Below are 16,446 nucleotides of genomic sequence, written 5' to 3' on the forward strand. Positions count from 1 at the left end.
AGTTATTAATGCAAAAACCATAACGTTTAGATATATATGCTACCCTTAAGATCACGCCAAACCAGTATTCCGTAGTAAATATAATTCTCAAATTTTCATTTCATTCATTTCACAATACTTGGACAATTTTAACTTAAATTAAATGACCCAAACAAATCAATCAAATTGAATTCAAAAGCTCACTTCAAGTCCAAAGTGATACTCTTTAAGTACATATTAATTCAAATCACAAAACTATGACGTTTAAATATATGCTGTCCTTAAGATCGCAAATAACTGGCATGTTAAATATATTTCGTAATTCTCAAAATTTATACTATGTAGTTCGTATTCCTCCGTATCAACACAATTATGCATCATTTTAATTTTATGTTTGCCAATACATGACAATATTACGTTAACTATCGGTATAATTATTGTATGATTATCTTTCACAAGGGCAATTTAAATAATAATTGGGGAAGAAGAATTCGAACCTAAAACTTACTATTAGGGATGGAATGGGTGGGATTTAGTTCGGGTGGAGCATCACCCGCATCCATCACCCGCATTACTCATCACCCACATTCCGTCCATTCATCACCCGCGGGTGAACCAGGTGGATCGGGTGATATTCGGGTGAAAATGGTAAACCATTAAAAAATCACCACCTAATAATATGCATAATAATTAACCAAAAGAGAAAAAATTATATACCTACATTCATCTCCGAAACATATAATTATTTCTTATTACGCATAACTTATAACTATAAAAAAACAAGCATTAACTTTAATAAGTAATAGATTTATGAACACATTTTATGTTTAAATATAAATATAAATAATATATTTAAAATAAACGGATGACGGATTGGGTGGTAAACGGGTGATGGATAAAAAAACATCAACCGGATCCGACCCGCATCCATCACCCGCTTCACCCATCAACCGCTTTTCATCCATTTAATTCGAATTTTCATCCGTTTAATTGTAACGGGTGACCAGGTTCATGGATCATCCCCTGGATATTTTCATCCTTACTTATTATACACAGACCCTCGGTCTAAACGAGTAGACTAAGACTTCATGTATATATTATCCCACATAAATAAAAGCACTAAAAAAAGGGCAGCTATCACCTTTTACACAACACCCATGTTTGAAAATACGTTACACACTTCCCCTCTTCAATTTTTTCTCCCTATCATTCCATATGTTCCCACTACATCTTCTTCCTCCAAACTCCACCCCTAAAAAAACCAACAGAAAAATAACCAAGCCGAACCCACTGAACCCATACTAGATCCGCCACCGGCCTTCGAAAACCCAGAAATGGTTAAAACTTTCAAACAAAACATTCCCCTTCTCCTCACTTTCTTCTTCTTGTTAAACTCATTTCAACCCATTTTAGGAGATACAGAGTTAAGAGCTTTAATGGACATAAAAGCATCTTTAGACCCAGATAACAAAATCTTAAAAACATGGCAAAATGATGGTGACCCTTGTAGTGGTTCATTCGTCGGAGTTGCTTGTAATGAACACCGGAAAGTTGCTAATATTTCATTGCAAGGAAGAGGACTCACCGGAAAAATGTCTCCGGCGATCGGAGATTTGAAGTGTTTATCAGGTCTTTACTTACATTTTAATTCTATCTCTGGTGAGATTCCGAGGGAAGTTGGTAAACTTACTGAGCTCACTGATCTTTACCTTAATGTCAATAATTTTACTGGGATTGTTCCTCCTCAAATCAGTCACATGACTAATCTTCAAGGTTAGTGATTTTTTAATTATTTTAATTTTTTGTCTTAAAATTAATTAGTGGGTAATGTTAAATTGTTGCTGACCATGTCAAAGTTAAACAATTTCGTTTTTTAATTTTATTTTTACTAGTTTTCATTTCATGCTATGCAGGGATTTTTTTTAAATTAATTTTTTGTTACATTGTCTCTGTAACACATACTTCTTATAAAATTTCAAAAAACAGAAGATCATGCATTTACTATGTGTCAAAATTGATTTTGAATGTGAAACAAATAAAACTAGTTGGATGAGAAAAGGCATGGAATTATAGCATTTGAGTAGAAAAGGAAATGACAGGTAAAGAGAGAACTAAACATTTGTTTTACAGTATTACTCCCTTCCTCTCTTTTTGTTCTTTACGTTTTTCTTTTTGGGTGTTTTAAAATGTTATTTACATTTCCTTTTATATTATTACATAAATGCTTTAATATTCTATCAAAATTTATGTCCAATGATTATTTTAACCAATTAAATTCATTGGGTTATTTAATCTCTCAGGCTTTTCGATTGAGACATTAAATTTTTCTCATTTTCCCAATATCAAAATTTTGATAAGAGTGAAAACATTATAAATAAACATAATTTGTCTTGTTTAAATAAAATAAAAAAAATAGAGGAATCTCAATGCACATTAATTAGTCGTTAAAACACGTACAAAATACCAAATGTAAAGAATAAAAAGAGACGGAGGGAGTAGTATAGATGTATAAATTCAGGCGGGTAATTGAAATATTTTTACGGACGAAATACACTGACTTTGAGATGACAGAGGTGAAATTAATGGTTTTAATTTGAAATGTTAGGGAATTTTTGCAACTTGGCATTGATAATGAATGTTTTGTCTGTAATACTACTGTTATCTAGAAGTGGAGTTATTTTAAAAGTTGAATATTTAGTTGTTGGTGGGTTTCAATAATTGAAGGCCACCGAGATCTTGCTTATGTGGTCAAGAGAAAATAGAGGTCACCTCTAGCTACGTGCTACATCACTAAGATATTGTACGTCTTAGGTGCACCTAGATATTTTATCGTGTGCTAATTAAGATTAATGCCGTATTATTATCTTTGTCAGGCTGAATATGTATTATTGAATTGTTAAAATCGACATGAGACTTTATGTGTAAATTCATTAACTATTACCTCAAGTTATGTATTTGTGTTAAACAAGCCTTAATAATCAATTAAGAACTAGGTTTATCTTCAAACAAACGCGGTAAAATGATGGAAATTTGATCAAGTTATGACGCAGTCGGAAAAGCAAGCGCTAATCTTTAGAACGAACGAACAGATTTACGAGCGATAAATCTGTAAAAACTCCGGAATCCACCTGAAAAGAGTTAAACTCTCAAAATTTTATTATCAAAAGAATAGTTGATTTCTAATGACGAAAATAAAGCGTTTAAATTGTTAACACAAAACCCTAATACGAAACGGAATTAAAAACAAAAGTCGGAAATAATTAAAAAGCAGTTTTCGAGCCCCAAAACGAACTCGTGGGCCCGTTTCCTTTCCAAAAACATATTCTATTAAGCAATTGGACACCGGAGGTCCGACTAGTAGAAATCATTTCAGCAATTTTCGACGATTTGCTTATTTATCGAATCGTGCAGCCATCCTTCCTACGTCAAGTTACATTCAAACATTAGTCTCAAATGTAGGTTGTTTCTGGTACATTATGCAAGAGGTTCAGTGTTTTAGTCGAATATAGTTGGTTTCGTGTACATATCTGCAATTAGTGTTGGGTGTTTAAGACTAATTATGTATGGTGTGTTTTAAAGAACGATTAGTAAGCTTATCCTGATATATACTTGACCAAATTGCAGTGCTAGACCTATGCTGTAACCGGTTGACAGGCAACATTCCTACACAACTAGACTCCTTGAGCAAGCTTGGTTCTCTGTCTTTGCAGCATAATCAATTAAACGGTTCTATTCCTCCAAGTTTGGGCAGTTTGGATATGTTAAAGAGACTTGACTTAAGCTATAATTATCTTTCTGGACCGATTCCTGTAACCATAGCCAACATCCAAACGCTTCAAATTCTGGATGTTCGGAACAATTCTTTCTCAGGAGCTATTCCCACCTGTAAGTCTCTCATCTATCATCTTATTATAGACCCTGATAGAGTATAAAACTAATCTTGTGGCTTCAACCATCAGCTTAACCTTTTGGTTGAGTTGGTCCTCTGACAGACCCTAACTGATATATTACATGGCGAAGTAGATTTAACTTCTTTCTTTTTGAACAAAAATTGTAGCATTGAAGAGATTGGACAAGGGGTTACTATATGGAAACAATACAAAGTTATGTGGATCAGGATTCCTTGCATTGAGAGCTTGCACTACCTTTGACAACACGAATGTAGATTTCGACACACCTCGTCCATTTGGTTCATTCTTCAAAAACCACACGGAAACAAACCATGATGAACCCAGGAACGCGAGTCTCCAAACTAACAATAGTAGCTCTACTACTGCATACTCCAAATCCACGAAATTCCCTCAAATAGTCGTTGTTGTTGGGGTGATCACAGCTTCAGTAATACTAGCAGCTGTAGCATTTCTGACGTTTTTCAGATACAGACGGCATAAACAGAAGATTGGCACGATGATTGAACCCTGTGAGAGTCGGTTCAGCACTGACCATGCAGTTGATCTGCACAGCAAGAACGCCTCACCGCTAGTCAGCCTAGCGTACTCCACAGGGTGGGACCCACTAGCGGATGGTTTAAACAGCGGAGACCTCTCCCAAGAGGCTCTTCAGAACTTCAGGTATAACTTGGAGGAAGTTGAATCTGCAACACAGTACTTTTCAGAAGCGAATTTGTTAGGAAGAGGGAACTTCTCAACTGTTTACAAAGGGGTTTTGAGAGACGGGTCTGTTGTAGCCATTAAAAGTATTAGTGTAAATAGCTGCCAATCTGAAGAAGCAGAGTTTGTGAAGGGGTTGAACTTGCTTGTTTCACTCAGACATGAAAATCTTGTCAGTTTGAGAGGATACTGTTGTTCAAGAGGTCGAGGAGAGTGTTTTTTCATCTATGATTTCGCGCCTAAAGGAAACCTCTTAAAGTATCTTGATGTCAGTGAGGGAAGTGATCATGTTCTTGAATGGTCTGTTAGAGTTAGCATCATCAAAGGCATCGCTAAAGGTAAATATCACGTCATAAAATTAGTTTCATACACGGATATTTACCACCTTTTAAGTTTCATGTTTTTGTATTTACCACCTTTTAAGTTTCATGTTTTTGTATTTACCACCTTATAAAATGCAATTTCACCGTATTTACCACCTTAATTTTATGAAATGTTTTAAATTCACCACCTTTTAACGGTTTTCATCCCACTTTCAGTCCATGTGAATGTTATTTAACTAACTTCTTTAATTAAAAACCTAATGAAAGAGAAGAAAAATTTAAAAGTTGGTTAAAATGGAGCTCACATGGACGAAAAATCGGATGAAATTCGTTAAAACCGGTGAATACGCCATAAAATTAAGCTGGTAAACATGAAATTATATTTTAAAAGGTGGTAAATACAAAAAGCTGAAACTTAAAAGGCGATGAATATGAAAAACTCCTTACACAGCTAGGTATCAGCTTTACCAATTGCCAAATACACCATTTTCATCTGAAAAATTACAAACTTCAACCCTGTATTACTTTCTTTGCGTGTATGTCTACTGATGTTGTTGGTTTTCCATGTACAGGTCTGTGGTATTTGCATGAAAAAACTGAAAGTAAACCATCAGTGGTTCACCAAAATATATCAGCAGAGAAGATAGTATTAGACAACCAGTATAACCCATTGATCTTGGATTCAGGGTTACGTAAGATACTAGCCGATGACACCATCTTCTCAGCTCTCAAAATGAGCGCGGCCATGGGATACCTAGCCCCGGAGTATATAACCACTGGTCGATTCACAGAGAAGAGTGATGTGTATGCATTTGGAGTGATAGTTCTACATGTTATTTCCGGAAATCAACAACGAACAAGTGTGATGAGATCAGCTGCTGAGTTTTCCAAATTGGAGGATTTTGTCGACCAGAACCTCAATGGGAAATTCTCCATGACAGAAGCCGCGAAGTTGGTGAGACTCGGGTTGAGTTGTACACATGAACTCCCAGATGAAAGACCCAACATGGAGTCTGTTGTTCAAGAGCTGAATAAACGCAATAGTGGTTCTTGAAGGGGAATAGATGAAAGTAATAGCTGAGAATCTAATGAGTGATTTAATTCGAGTTTTAACATTTTTTGTCAGGAGGTCATAACTTAATGTTGGGAGTGTAAAGATATGTAAATTAGGCTATTATATAGGGTTTTAAAATGATTTTTTCTTTGATTGTTTCTGTAATAATGTGAATCTGCTCTAACCAGAAATCTAAGAACAATCCAAAAGCTTAACAATAGTGAACCAGGAGCAAAAATGTGATCACAAAGAAGGTGCAAATTTGAAACTGCAGTTAAAAGGGAAGGCAAAATGTCTTGTTTAGTGGCAAAGATAACAAATGAGGACTACATTTTTATATATCCTCCAACAACAAGGACTACATTTTGTTAGCCTAAGTTCTATCTATTCTCCCTATGGTATCAGTAATCTTTTAAGTAAAACAAAAAACAGCCTCTTTATTTCGACCAACACCAGCTTAGCTAAGCCTTGTAGGAGGAAGCTGCGTAACTGTTTACAGAAAAGGAATCCACGACACTTGGAAAAAAGTCGATGAACACCAGAAAACTCAAGCAGTATCATCAAGAAACCACTCAGCGGGCCACCAGTTGGGTCTAACAGCAACCACCTTCACATCCTCATTTCCTTGTATAGCAAGAGCATTAGGCCCTTTGAAGGCTTCCTCCAAACGAAGAAGACCAAGTCCACGAGACCCGAGTGCGGTAGTCACAGCCCCAACCTTCTTGCCTGATGATCCATCTACCACTACTGACCCAGGAGCGACTTTCTGCTCTACTTCTGGTAAAAAAAGAAAGAGAATGTGGATATTCAAAGCATACAGAGAAAAATAGAGCAAGAGAAAGTATTGTAAAAGTAACTAGGTTAACCTTTCCCATTATCATCAACAAACTTCAAAGGAAGTACACGTTTTCGGATGACACCTCGATGGTGTGTTCGAGCAACTAATTCTTGCCCCACATAACACCCCTTGTCAAAACTTATTGCATTTAAACCTGCAAGGTTGAATTCTAGAGGAATAGCCTCACCTGCAATATACAAAGAGAATGTTTATTTTGCTGTTTCTTTGTTGTGCAACGGAATGGAATTTCAGCTCAGCAAAAGCTACAAGAGATCGATTTCAAGTCTACCAGTAACTCATGGTTAGTAAGGGGAATTAAAAAGGAAATAAAGTTTCCAAGTACATGCTGCAAAGCCAAATGAAGTTGGAAAGGCAAAAGAAAAACTTATGAAGAATTGAAGATATGGTAAAGAACAGACCTTTCGGGATCTCATTTGGACCTTCTGCAACCCCTTTCTCTAATCTCCATAGTTGATAATTTTCTTCAGCAGCTTCTTTGTCTGCCTCAACCAACGGAGCTGCAACAACCAATGAACAACTTCAAACTCAATTCTTCCCTATACTGCTCTAATACTGATAGCATAGCACTACAAAGGAATAGCTCCTGCTACTAAATAAACTCACGCGGACTCCCGGAGGGAAATATTCCTCTAAAGCCAAGACAATCCAACCTAGGATCCTTGAACCACTGCCACCCACATTCACCCCCTTGTGAAGATGACATAGATGAGCTATCAATACTCCCACCATAACCAACACCAGCAACCTCTGGTTCTTCAACAGACAAAGATTTTTCAGACAACTCCCCACCATAACGCTGCCAACAACAGAATTTATCTCCCATGTGGTCAATGTCAACCTTAGACCTCAACCGGTATCTACATGATTACGGCAACACAAAATATCAGACTAAAGAAGAAAGTTCTAAACCAAAGGCAGCAACATCTAATTACCTAAATAAAAAGCTGATCCCCAGACCCAATCCACATGACACTACATAGAATTTCGTTATGACAATAATCCTGTGGTCTTGTTTCTTCTGAGTAGAAGCAGTAATTTGAAAATTTAGTACTAGACCACACTAATTCTTTGGTCAATGCCTAAGACATAGCTCTTGCCCTGATACAAGCTGCAGGATGCATAAGCAAAACGATTAAGCTACTACACAAGTTTTAGACATCAATTACTAAAGCTCTATCACCTCTGTTAGATATAAACATCAGTTAAGGTTAACAAATAAGCTAACAGTGCTAAAATTCCGTTGTAATACTCTTCATGTCATTGCAGTTACTAAATTACTTGTGCTCCACTACCAGCCACTCAGAATATATTGTTAGCAGTTGTGGAATCAAATCTATCTCAGGGACCTTTCTATTTTAACTGCTTCCCTGGTTACCCGATTTCTTCACGTGATTGTGATGCCTTCACCTTAAGTGTTGTGACGAATGGGGTACCTTTGGCGTTGACATACAGAGTAGTGTGTCACCTAGCAAGGTGTGGAAATCAAGATTCGGGAAATCCAAGGAGAAACAACTTATTTTTAACCCATGGCCATTATCGGGACTCAAAGAACTACTAAATGGGACGACGTGCAATTTCAAGAGTCGTGGACTCAATATAAACCATACTTAAGGAAAAGAGTGGGATAATGGAAGAGTTCTCAGTATTGGTCTGAAGCTCCAAGGTATAATGCACTAAGATATAGAAGTAGGTGATTGTTTTAACTCTTTTAAGTTTGAATTCAGTTTCTGTAGCCTGTACTATTTTCAGTAGTCAGTTCTTGATGTACATAAGATATCGATGTTATTTTTCTTGGAAGGATTCTGAAAAAACAAAAAGCATTAGTTGCTGGAATTAGTGTGTTGGTCAATTTGTGTTTGAGCATATATCTCAAAGGATATGTATTTTAATAACAGTATGGACCTGAAGTTGATTGCATTACTTAGTATCATCATTATCATCATTATCATTACCCCATTGCCTCAAAAAGGCTCCCGCAAGAAGCGGGGTAAGGGGGGTCGGACGTACGCAACCTTACCCCTGCAATTGCAGAGAGGTTGTTTCCAATTGACCCAAAAGAGATAACGGGACAACGGGACGACCATCTTCTACTTCATGGAAAGGAAGCGAAGAGGTATTAAGAGCCATTTTGATTTAGTCCATTTCATCCCACAGCCAAAAGAACAAATGAATCTTTGGCTCCATCGAAAATGGACATATTGCATTACTTAGTATAAACTTATAAATAGATTTGCATTGTCTAGTACTCTTAGACTCTTTTATACTTAGTATAAACTTATAAATAGATTTGCATTGTCTAGTACTCTTACACTCTTTTACAAGAAAAGTTGATACAAGAAATTTGGCAGAATCTTTTTACTATACATCCAGAATCTCCAATTCTCTGTTTTCTAGATGATTTTACAGAAGTAGTTGACATCTTTGTAGCGCACTACCGCTAAACAAAAACATAGAAGCCAATGGTAAGAACCATAGCAGCTGTTATCTCCTGCCGGTTATTCAAGAGTCATTATGAGGCTCGTGACACCCTTGCAGATTAGCAATGCTTGTGAGTGTAGAGACCAACATATCTGATATTGCTTAATTTTCTTTTTTTCCATCTGTACTCTACCTAACTCGGCTAACTGTATGAATTAGAAAGTTGATAACCCCTACTAAATGCTATTTCGTTACAAACCCTAATCCTAAATGTCGTGACTAGTGGTCTAGACTCTAGAGGGATGCCTTTGGCATTGACAATTTCACATACAGAGTAGTTTTTCGGGAAATGGTGGATGAAGGGAGCTGGCCTTTTGAGACAAAACTTATTTTCAACAAGCTACTTAGATTTGTGTTTTTGAGCATGTATCTCAAAGGATTTGTGTTTTTGAATATTAGTATAGAATAGTCAAAGGAATTGTGTTTTTGGTTGTTAGTATAGAATTGAATTTGATTGTATCCTTGAGTAGATTGGTATTCTTACTTTCTCATAAGGAAATTCGTAGTAAAATGGTTGAGAAACAGGACAAGCACCCGAAAAAAGAAAAACCAGTACGTAGCAATGCTTTGACAAACATATCAAAAAAAATATATGCATAATAAACTATCCCTTCCCCTTTGTACCAATGCTTTTAAATTGCAAAAGCGACATTAAATGTGCCAAAAAAAATGAATTTTTTTTGTGTTTGGTAAATGTTGTTGATGTTGGGTTTGCTGTTGATGAGAGAGAAAAGATAAAATAGTATATTTTATTAGGTTGAGTTCAAACTCTTAATTCGATGTTGCTATACATGCTCTTATGTTAGATGCAATATGGTTTTCAAGGTAATACGTTTCTGATCCAAGCAAGAAACAACACCTTAGGTTACTTACCGAACACAATCAACTAAATAAGTTACGCACAAAGTGTCTGGAGTACATTATTCGTAAATGATTTTTACTCAGTATTATTTTGTACGAAGTAGTTGGTACTTAGTAGTTAGTACTCATCGTAAATGATTAGTGGAACTCTGGTATCAACATCTAGTTCTATGCACATACTTTTTTCTCCAAAAACAAATTGCATGACCTCATTAGCATCCAGCAAGGTGGCGTTCTCTAAGACTTAGCGGAGTGACGTGAGAAGTCTACATTAATGCAATTGTATGCAAAGGGGAGACTTTAGGAAGACCTATGATAAGGACTTCAGAAATGAGAAGGTATATCTACAATGATAGAGAAAGAAGATAGATGGACACATTTTTTTTCTTTCTAAAAGACAACCAATGAAAGAATGCAAGGACAATGATTAAAAGCTAAAGTATCTTTTAATTAATTAATTACAGCGTAGTTGGAAAGAAAAAAATTATGTACTAGCAGGAAAAATCTGGAGTGTCAAAACCCCTGTTTCTCCATTATAAATATTCTGATCATTACTTAGGCAAACCATAGGAAAGGAACGAGATTTCTACAAAGATTGTGTGTCTTGGTCAATATTCTACTCTTAAATCTCTTGAAATTCTTGTCAGCAGTAACTGCCAGTAAGTACAAATAGGTAAGTATTGCTTCTGTTCGAATTCAGTTGTCACGACTGAAACAAATTTATAGTATAATGTTTTATGTTGTTCAGGGAAAATCGACGAGTACTAAGCTTGCTAGTGAAGAGGATGGCAGCTTTCAAATCAAAACGAACTTGGAAGGTTGGAATACCCTAAGATTCCTGTTGATGAAGTTTACAGTAGTATTCATAATAGCATTATGACGAATTCTGAGATTCTTTCTGGTCTAAAGCTAAAGAAATATTAAGGATTTTTCCAAGCTATTCTGTAAAAGATTTTGCACAAAACCCTGACACTGAAAGCAAATGACCAGAATATATCCCTTAAGTTACTAAAAGGTTTTAACAAGCTTAGAAACAATGAATATGTGCATGGTCTGGTCCAAATAGCTATTAAGCCAATGATGAACAATGGGTTAGGAGCTCCAGCTCCAGTAATAGTGTGCCTTAAATATGCTAGGATGCTTATGTTTGATATATCTTTGTTATCAGTTGTGGAATCAGATCTATCTCAGGGTCCTTGCTACTTTAACTCCTGCCCAAGTTATTCAATTCCTTGGAAAAAACGTGAATTCCTTACCTTAAATATTTTGACAAGTTGAGTGCCTTTGACATTGACATACAAGGTCGTGTGCAAGGTATCGACGGATGCGGCCTTAGATATAAGGGAGTCAGTTAGGGGAGAAACAACTTATTTTCAACCCATGGCCTGAAAGCATCACTAAATGGGATGAGGTGCAATTTCCAGAGTTGTGGACTCGTGCGTAAACTAAAGGCTGAAGAAAAATATTGGGAGATGGCCATGTCATATCAAGGTTTCAATCAGCTAGAGAAACAGATGATTGTGTAGTGATGAATTCTTCACTATTAACCTTAACCTTTAGGGTATGTTGCATTGAAAGGGTGTTGTTTCAAGTTTAATTTCAGTTTCTGTACTGTTTTAAGGAGCCAGGCCTTAGTAAGGTCAAGATAGTGATGTAAATCTCATGTTCGAGAACTGTGAAGGATGCATTAGTAGTTGGAAATTTGGAATTGGTGTGTTTGTCCAATTGCAGCCCCTTTAATTTGTATTTTTGAGCATGTATCTCAAAGAATTCGAAATTTTGAGTTTAATATAGAACAGAGATTGATTGCATTTTTAGTATAATGGTAATTCCAGTGTCAGTGAAAATTCAAACCAGTAGCACAGAGATGCCTCAAAGAGAAACAGGGTATGCATCCGGAAAATATCAGTAAAAACTATAACAAATTATCTATTGTAGTTAATACGGAGTGCTTAGTGCAGTGATCTCTCACACCACGAATTCATTTCAGATAAGCTTGTTTCTACATTGGCTAACTACTGGTTACGGTCTTACGACGTACAGACTTACAGTAAGAAAACTCACAAAGGGAAGTGTTTTTCTTCAACTCTCTATTCAGTCTTCATTTCAGTCTTTTATCATGCTATAGTTGGGAATTTTATTTTGAATCCTTGGTTAATATGCTAAATTTGATCAATTTTATGATGGACAGCCATTTCACGAAGCCGCTCTTCCAAAAAGCTCTAACTAGCTTTTTAAAATTAGACTTTTTGACTCAAACCTGTCTTGCAGTCTCTCTTAACCGAACACTTCCATTAGAGGTTTGGACTTGTGCAACCTCTCTTTGCCTTAAATCTTTCTTTTGCCCCAAACCTCTTTCAGATCAACACCCCAAAGACTTTAGGTAAACTCGACTACTGAATTTTCGGTGTTCATTACGGAGTAGTTCACATGTATAGGGAATCTGATGATAAGGGGAAAGGCCAAAGCCAGTCAAACAAAACAACAAGGCTTTTGCTCTTTTTTCCATCTAGCTCAAGTGCTCAACAAGGTAAGAACTAAGAAATAAACGAATGCTCAGATGAGCATCTTGCACAGTAACATTTTCTGGCATGTACGTAACAGAGTCTACCTCCTTTGCCTTGCCTCACTCACTTTAGAAAAGACTACACAATAAGGCCTAAATAGCACTAGACTTGAGAGTTTAGTTGAGAGACTAGAAGAAGAGCATGATTACAAAGCCTGGAAAATAACATACAGGTTTCAGAGAATCTAGTCTTTTTTCTGAAACCTTAATCAATGACATAAAGTAAAGGACAGTAATTCAGATTTCAGAGAACCTTTACAGTGTAGTTGGAGCAGAAAGTCTGGGGAGGAATCTCAACATATAATTGTTATAAATGTTCTTAAGTTACCATGGCATAAGCACTGACTGAGGGTTTTTACCAGACCCTTCCTTGTGAATTTTCTACTCTTTGATTTCTCAAAAATTCTTGCCAACAACTTTCTATTCCCTTCCACCCCCCCCCCCCCCCCCCCCCTATTTTAGCATGTATTTATGGAGTATAGTATAATTTTGTGTGATCGTTAAATTTCAGGGAACACCAATGGCTTCTAAACTTGCTAAAGAAGAAGAAGGCAGCTCCAACACTAAAAAAAGGCTCGATGATTGGAAATTTCCTAAGATCCCCGTCAATCAAGAGTACAAGAAAAAAATGTTTAGGATTTTTTCCAGCTATGCTGTCAAAGATTTTGAAGACACTATCACACTGAATGGCAATGAGAAGAATGTATCAGTTAAGATAAATTACTTGTGCTCCACTAAGATTGTACTCTTCATCTTCAGCGTCTTAAGAATACCCACCTCCTAAAAAGTCAGTATCCTACTAGGCACTACCATAACAGTCTAAATTCTTGAAGCAATGCACAACTTGCACTTACACAAATCTTCCCCTAAAAATGAGCATTTCTTAACCAAAATCTAATCTTCAGATACCAATCCTATTACTACAACATCTGAAAGTTTTGATGGGAATGTTATTACTCTTTCCATCCAAAATTATTTGCCACCAACGCCTTTTCAAAGTCTCCAAGACACAAACTTTGGACATTAATATTAAAATAAATCAATCTTATACAAACATCCACAGGATCAATTATCTCAACAACAACAAAAAAACACAAAACCTCTCGTAAGCATTTCATCAAACACCTTGTGAACAGCAACATAATTGAAAAAAGGCAATTTCTTTACCTCTTAAGGGTCTCAATTAGCTCATCCACCATCGACGCATCAACATCCGCGAACAACTCCATCTCATCAGGACTCGGGCCAGGGCCAGACCCGGTCCGGTCAAGTTTCGTGTCGAGCCGGGGTGGCCTGTACAGGAAAAAATCGTACAAAAACCGGCCTTGTGGGGTCAGCATCGCGGCGTAAACAGGCAAAGTTCCGACCGTCGGCATATTGGACGACGACAAATTCGACACTTTGTCATCAACCGGTTCACCGAACTGTCGGACATCGTTGGTGAGCATACCCTGCAGGAATTTCACAGAGTCTGGACCGGTGAACCGGATAATAGACCGGGAATTGAGCCGGGAGGAGAGGGGTCCCACATTCTGGAGATGGGTCCGCTGGGTGGAGAAGAATCTGAGGGCTTGATGAGTGAAAATGGAGAATTTGTGGCGGGGCATTTTGGTACTTCAGTGGTTGTTGTTGTTGTTGGTTGTTGATGCGAAAGAGGAGTGAGATGACGGGATCGGTTCGGGGTGGAGGAGGAGGAAGACGAAGGAGGTGAGGTGGGAGGAATTTATGACACGTGGGAGTTTGGTGGATTTTGGGGTTTAGACTTCAGACACGTTCGGTGAGAAGAAAGAAGAAGGTTGATAGACAATAAGATTTTTTTTTTAGCGAATGAGCCATAAAAAAAGGTTGATGGATAATAAGTTTTTTTTTTTTTTTTTTTTTTTGCGAGAATGAGACATGAGAATGGGGATGAGAATCGATCTCAGGATCACCTGAAATCGGGATGGAAGCTCTAAGCCTCTAACCAACTGATATATCCATCACTCTCACAGAAGATGAGTTAGGCGTTCGACGAATCACTCAGTTGAGACTTGAGGTATTGCTTGTGCGATAGAATTGGAGGGAAATGTGAACGCTATAAGCTCGACTTGAGCCCTTAATTAGTTAGTGAATGCAGCTTGTATTTTCTCATAATTTGAACACATAAATTGTTAGAATATATGAACGCTTGACCTCTTATTCTTTGCCAATTGAGTATTGTAATTCGTTAGATGATTACTCCAAAATTGTTAAAATAGTCTATTTGTATCGTGTCAATATCGTGCAAGTTTGATTTTTAGTTGGTCATTACTCTGTATTCTATAGTCTAGATAGAGTGCTTCATATAGAATTGTGTTTTGTCTAGAGAATATAATTACATACTTCCTCTGTTTTCGCAAAGGATGCATCATTTCTATTTGCACGCATGCCAACACGCTTCTTTGAACATTAATATCTCTAAATGCGTATAAGTAAAAATTATAAAAAGTTGATATTTGGAATCCTTGCATTAATACGAATTTAACAAGATCTCACACTTGACTATGTTTTTTCTTACACAACAGTGAAAAAATAATTGTCAAAGTTGATTGATGAATAGTCCGCAAATGAGAAACGATGCATCTATTGTGGAACAGAGGAAGTATGTTTTTATGTAAAAAGTGGGAGGTCGTTGTTTAAGGTCATGGAATGGCGAGAGTAGACATATCATTTCTTTTTAAGATATGCTTCGAAATATATAAAAGTGTCGTCTCTTCTTTTTTTTTGGGAAATTCTCTACGGTAGCATTATACTTTTGCAAATTCTCATTGGTAACAAAATTTTTAACACTTTCTCTAAAATAGCATTAATAATATATAATCTCTCTAAAATAGCATTATTTTAATAATTTTAACCTAATTAACTAAAATAATATTGACCATGGTTAAGCTCTTATACCATTGACATAGCAGACAATTAGATTGCCGTGAATTATAAGTTAATGCTTTCCATTAACTGAATAATTTTTCAAACAAACGTACATATCTGTCATTCCTCTTTTGCCCGAACAAATACAATTGGTCAATTGGTCTATAAATTACCATGCTTAGGAAAAATCATAGATCACGTGTAATTAGTTCAGCAAAATGCTTTTGCGCATAAACTAACTTCAGGTATGCTATTTGTGTTGGAGAAGACTCAGTCAAGAGTAGTTAACAATATTTATCTTGTATATTATTATGTGCATTATCTCTTAGCATAGTTATCTTTTGTTAACAACCTACGTACTTATCCTTTCAGTTGTTGTATACTTAGCAACTACTCATAATAGGCTGTATATATACTCATTACGTTTAATGGTAAATTATCAAGCTTTCCCACTCATCTCTCCTTCTCTATATGGTATCTGAGCCACGATTTTTTTTTAAACTCAATCTCTTCCAAACTCCCCTACCATGTCTCATGCAGGCAGTAGCACCATCCCCAACTCCAATGAACCAACCAAGCCACTCATTGTGGTAAATGTTCATTCTGTCTAACAACTCACCCCCTCAAACTATCTCACATGGAAATGTCAAGTTGAAGCTCTACTCATTGGGTATGACCTGTACCAATATATTGACGGAACTCACCCTCCTCCACCTCCTACCATTACCAAGGAGGACAAACTTGTACCAAACCCGGAGTACAACACTTGGATCCGTCAAGACAAATTACTCTTTGGAGCTCTTGCCGGAACTCTTTCACCAAATCTTGGC

General features: G+C 36.6%; 2 protein-coding genes across 2 annotated transcripts; one reads left to right on the forward strand and one right to left on the reverse strand.

The window, feature by feature from the left end:
- Positions 1 to 1,104: 1,104 nt before the first annotated feature.
- On the forward strand, positions 1,105 to 6,186 carry LOC110797760 (leucine-rich repeat receptor protein kinase EMS1). The gene is made up of 4 exons (XM_022002877.2): positions 1,105 to 1,752; positions 3,604 to 3,864; positions 4,037 to 4,927; positions 5,485 to 6,186. The coding sequence occupies exons 1-4, from the start codon at positions 1,314 to 1,316 to the stop codon at positions 5,964 to 5,966; spliced, it is 2,073 nt and encodes a 690-aa protein (XP_021858569.2). The 5' UTR covers positions 1,105 to 1,313; the 3' UTR covers positions 5,967 to 6,186.
- Positions 6,187 to 6,206: 20 nt separating this feature from the next.
- Positions 6,207 to 14,533, reverse strand: LOC110797763 (putative transferase At4g12130, mitochondrial). Its single transcript, XM_022002878.2, has 5 exons — positions 13,898 to 14,533; positions 7,429 to 7,682; positions 7,224 to 7,322; positions 6,833 to 6,991; positions 6,207 to 6,743 (listed from the first exon to the last, which is right to left on the reverse strand). Exons 1-5 carry the CDS (start codon positions 14,335 to 14,337, stop codon positions 6,514 to 6,516), a joined length of 1,182 nt encoding a protein of 393 aa, XP_021858570.2. The 5' UTR covers positions 14,338 to 14,533; the 3' UTR covers positions 6,207 to 6,513.
- Positions 14,534 to 16,446: the final 1,913 nt, after the last annotated feature.

This window comes from Spinacia oleracea, chromosome 6, assembly GCF_020520425.1.
Source record: "Spinacia oleracea cultivar Varoflay chromosome 6, BTI_SOV_V1, whole genome shotgun sequence".
In the NCBI taxonomy this organism is placed as follows: domain Eukaryota; kingdom Viridiplantae; phylum Streptophyta; class Magnoliopsida; order Caryophyllales; family Amaranthaceae; genus Spinacia; species Spinacia oleracea.

What these genes read in the sequence shown, in the direction of transcription:
- LOC110797760 (XM_022002877.2), top strand. Translation starts at nt 1,314, where the DNA reads ATGGTTAAAACTTTCAAACAAAACATTCCCCTTCTCCTCACTTTCTTC. An exon ending in CTCAGGAGCTATTCCCACCT is followed by an intron (nt 3,865 to 4,036) that starts GTAAGTCTCTCA and finishes CAAAAATTGTAG; the next exon opens with CATTGAAGAGATTGGACAAG. An exon ending in CATCAAAGGCATCGCTAAAG is followed by an intron (nt 4,928 to 5,484) that starts GTAAATATCACG and finishes TTCCATGTACAG; the next exon opens with GTCTGTGGTATTTGCATGAA.
- LOC110797763 (XM_022002878.2), bottom strand. Translation starts at nt 14,337, where the DNA reads ATGCCCCGCCACAAATTCTCCATTTTCACTCATCAAGCCCTCAGATTC. An exon ending in CTAATTGAGACCCTTAAGAG is followed by an intron (nt 7,683 to 13,897) that starts GTAAAGAAATTG and finishes GTAATCATGTAG; the next exon opens with ATACCGGTTGAGGTCTAAGG. An exon ending in ATTTCCCTCCGGGAGTCCGC is followed by an intron (nt 7,323 to 7,428) that starts GTGAGTTTATTT and finishes TGGTTGTTGCAG; the next exon opens with CTCCGTTGGTTGAGGCAGAC.